The sequence below is a fragment of the Heterocephalus glaber genome, unplaced genomic scaffold, assembly GCF_053883595.1.
Source record: "Heterocephalus glaber isolate CG9 unplaced genomic scaffold, H.glaber_assembly_v1.0 deba00001761, whole genome shotgun sequence".
NCBI lineage: Eukaryota > Metazoa > Chordata > Mammalia > Rodentia > Bathyergidae > Heterocephalus > Heterocephalus glaber.
The window spans coordinates 680365-683521 of NW_028258458.1; the positions used below are offsets into that span (position 1 = coordinate 680365).

Here is a 3157-nt window from a genome sequence, read left to right on the forward strand (position 1 = left end):
TGGTGGGGTGAGGGATTTGTGCCACCAGGCTGAGGGATATGCACTGGAGCTATGAAGCAACACACTCAAGGCAAAGATCAGGGCTCCCCAGACCAGAACAGCAGCCATTCCCAGCAACAGCAAGGACCTGAGCTCCTCCAATAATAAGAACAGCCAAGTTCGCATCAGGAAAACCACCCTCGGAAAGCTTCTCCAAGAAAATCAACAACAAACGATCTTCCCCACCAGTTTTCTTTTTATGCTGCTGGCAACAATCCTCAGGTGGGTCTTCCATGCCCAGACCACGCTGACTCAGTTCAGCTGGGCTTCCAAGCTGACCGTTAGTTGATCTACCCAAGGAGTTAATGTTTAATGACTATGAATTTCAGTTTTGCAAGACAGAAAGAGTTTTGGACATTTGCTGCACAGACATGTGAATGGACTCAACCCAATTATTAGATGGTCATTCCATGTTACGTGTATTTTCCCAGAATCAAGCTTTTTAAAATCTTTTCAAAAGAGTAATGCACATACAAACTAGGTATGCACAGGTACAAACTCACCATGATAAATGTAATCATTATATACTGCAAACATGCACTAATTAAGAAAAGAAAAGAAAGCAAGCCAGGCTGGCCTGTCACCTTCTGATTGAAGTCCTCAGGAGACCCGGGACCAGCTCACCAGCACGACACCATAGATGCTTTACGGCACTTTTCTCAAAGCCTGAATCCACAGCCGTCATTGTCTATGCTGGGTGGTAAAGATCCACACGCCTGTGGAATCAGGGACTGAGCCCGAGTCCCCTCCTCTCTCTCCAAATTTCACATCTGAGGAAGAATCCTGAAGAGATGAGCCCTGGGTGGCCCCGCCCCTGCACTGTGACATCACAAAGGGGCAGGTGACGTCACCGAGCCCTGGCCCGGCCCTTCCCGGCCCCCTCTGTCCTGACCTCAGCCCTCCTTCTCTGCTTGCGCAACCTCTCCCCAGGGAAAGCAGTCCGCCTCGCCAGCCACCTGCCCAGGCCACCCGCAGCCATGGATGTGAATGGTCCCGAGCCTCCAGGGCCCCTGCCCTCCCCACAGGCGCCTGGGCTCGACCCGCACCCCCGCAGGCTGCCCCCGAGGACTGCCGCCGTGGTGATCGACATGGGCACGGGAACCTGCAAGATGGGCTTCGCCGGGCAGGCCCAACCCGCCTGCACCGTGGCCACGGTCCTGGGCTGCGGGCCCAGGAGCCCGGCCGGCCCCCGGCAGCCGGCGCTGGAGACACTCTTTGGCGAGGCGGCCCGCGCGCGCCCGGAGCTGCGGCTGCTGCAGCCGGTGCGCGCCGGCATCGTGCAGGACTGGGAGGCAGCCGAGCTGCTCTGGCGCCACGTGCTGGAGCACGACCTGCGCGTGGATCCCCGCGACCGCCCGCTGCTGTTCTCCGACCCGCCCTTCAGCCCGGCCACCAACCGCGAGCAGCTGGCCGAGACGGCCTTCGAGGCGCTGCGCTGCCCGGCCGCCTTCGTGGCCTCGCAGGCCGTGCTGTCCGTCTACGCCCACGGGCGGGTCAGCGGGCTCGTGGTGGACGCCGGCCACGGCGTCAGCTGCGCGGCGCCGGTCTTCCAAGGCCACACCCTGCCCCACGCCGTGGAGCGCCTGGACCTGGCTGGCAGCCACCTGACCGCCTTCCTGGCCGAGGCGCTTCGGAGCGCGGGCTGGGCGCTCGGGCCACGCGACCTGGACGCCGTGGAGCGCATCAAGCGCCGCCACTGCTACGTAGCCCCCGACTTCCTGGAGCTGCAGGCCCGGCCCGACGCGCAGAGCCGGCTCTCAGTGCAGCTGCCCGACGGGCGCGCGCTCACGCTGGGCGAGGAGCTGTTCCAGGGCCCGGAGCTGCTCTTCCGCCCCCCGCAGGCCCCGGGGCTGCCGCCCGCCGGCCTCCCCGCCCTGGCCGCGCGCAGCCTGCGCAAGCTGCCCCCGGAGGCGCGGGCGCCCGTGGCCCAGCGCGTGCTGCTCTGCGGGGGCTCCTCGCTCCTCGCGGGTTTCGAGGGCCGCTTCAGGACCGAGCTGCTGCGCTCGCTGCCCCCGGACGTGGAGGCGGAGACGGAGGCGTGCGCTGCAGTGGTGGCCGCCCCTGGCAGGGGCCTGTCGGTGTGGATCGGGGGCTCCGTCCTGGCCTCGCTGAGCGCCTTCCAGTCCTGCTGGGTCCTGCGGGAGCAGTACGAGGAGCAGGGGCCGCACGTGGTGTACAGCAAGTGCTACTGAGCCCTGGGCAGGAGAGGGGCGGGGTGGGCAGTAAAAGTGCTGTCCAGAGCCGACTGGGTCCTGTCGTCCGCCAGGGGGCGCCAGGCCACGCTTGTTCCCATCCGAGTCTCCTAGGTCCTTACCCAGCCCCCAGGCCCGCCCCACCAGAATGTGCCTTCCCATCCCTGTCTGGCCTAAAGCGGCCCCCATCATCCATCCTTTTAAGACACCCCAATTCTGACCCCGTAAGTCCTCCCACCCATAACCAATCCTGATCACCATGTCCTAATCCTGTCATCATCCGGGTACCTGTGCCTCCTCAAGGGCCTTCAAGTCGGGGGAGACACACACACCTGCTCTTCCCCCAAAACACAAGACGGTCTCCGATTCTGATCTCTTAATCTCACCCCTATTTCTACTGCTTCCCCCCCAGCTCCCATATCAGATGTCTCTATTTTGCCCAAGCTGGTCTCAAATTCTTGGGCAAACATCATCCTCCTGTCTCACCCTCCAGAGGAGCTGAGACTACAGGAAATTGCCACCATGCTGGGCTTCGTGGTTGCATTTCATAAGGTCCCCCAAGATTCTCTGGGGCTCCACCTCCCTCCCTTGTTATGTTCCTCAAGAACGGCCAACTCACTCCACCCAAGGAACGGGGCCAGGTTGCTGCATATCCCATCCGGGACATTTCCATGAGAGTTCCAACCCCAAGGTTAACACCCATGCCGTGCTGTGTACTGTTAACCCTCCAAACAGAACCCTAAATTCCCTTGGTCCTTAGCACCTCAAATGCACCTCCTCGTTTTCCTGCAGAACACACACGCGTGCATGCGCACACACACACACACACACACGCTGAGTCTCCACGTTAACCAGGGCCCCCTGGATCCAAAGCTCATCACCAAGTTCCGTTCTCCCCCAGAACTCTGCCTATCCCTGTTTTTCTG

The 3157-nt window shown here is 61.6% G+C and overlaps 1 protein-coding gene across 1 annotated transcript; it reads left to right on the forward strand.

The window, feature by feature from the left end:
• The first annotated feature begins 746 nt into the window (after positions 1-746).
• Positions 747-2917, forward strand: Actl9 (actin like 9). The gene has a single exon (XM_004865430.3). It carries the CDS (start codon positions 1017-1019, stop codon positions 2229-2231), a length of 1215 nt encoding a protein of 404 aa, XP_004865487.1. The 5' UTR covers positions 747-1016; the 3' UTR covers positions 2232-2917.
• The last annotated feature ends 240 nt before the right edge of the window (positions 2918-3157 follow it).

Excerpts from the sequence above, each read along its gene's own strand:
- Actl9 (XM_004865430.3), top strand. The coding sequence starts at position 1,017 with ATGGATGTGAATGGTCCCGAGCCTCCAGGGCCCCTGCCCTCCCCACAG.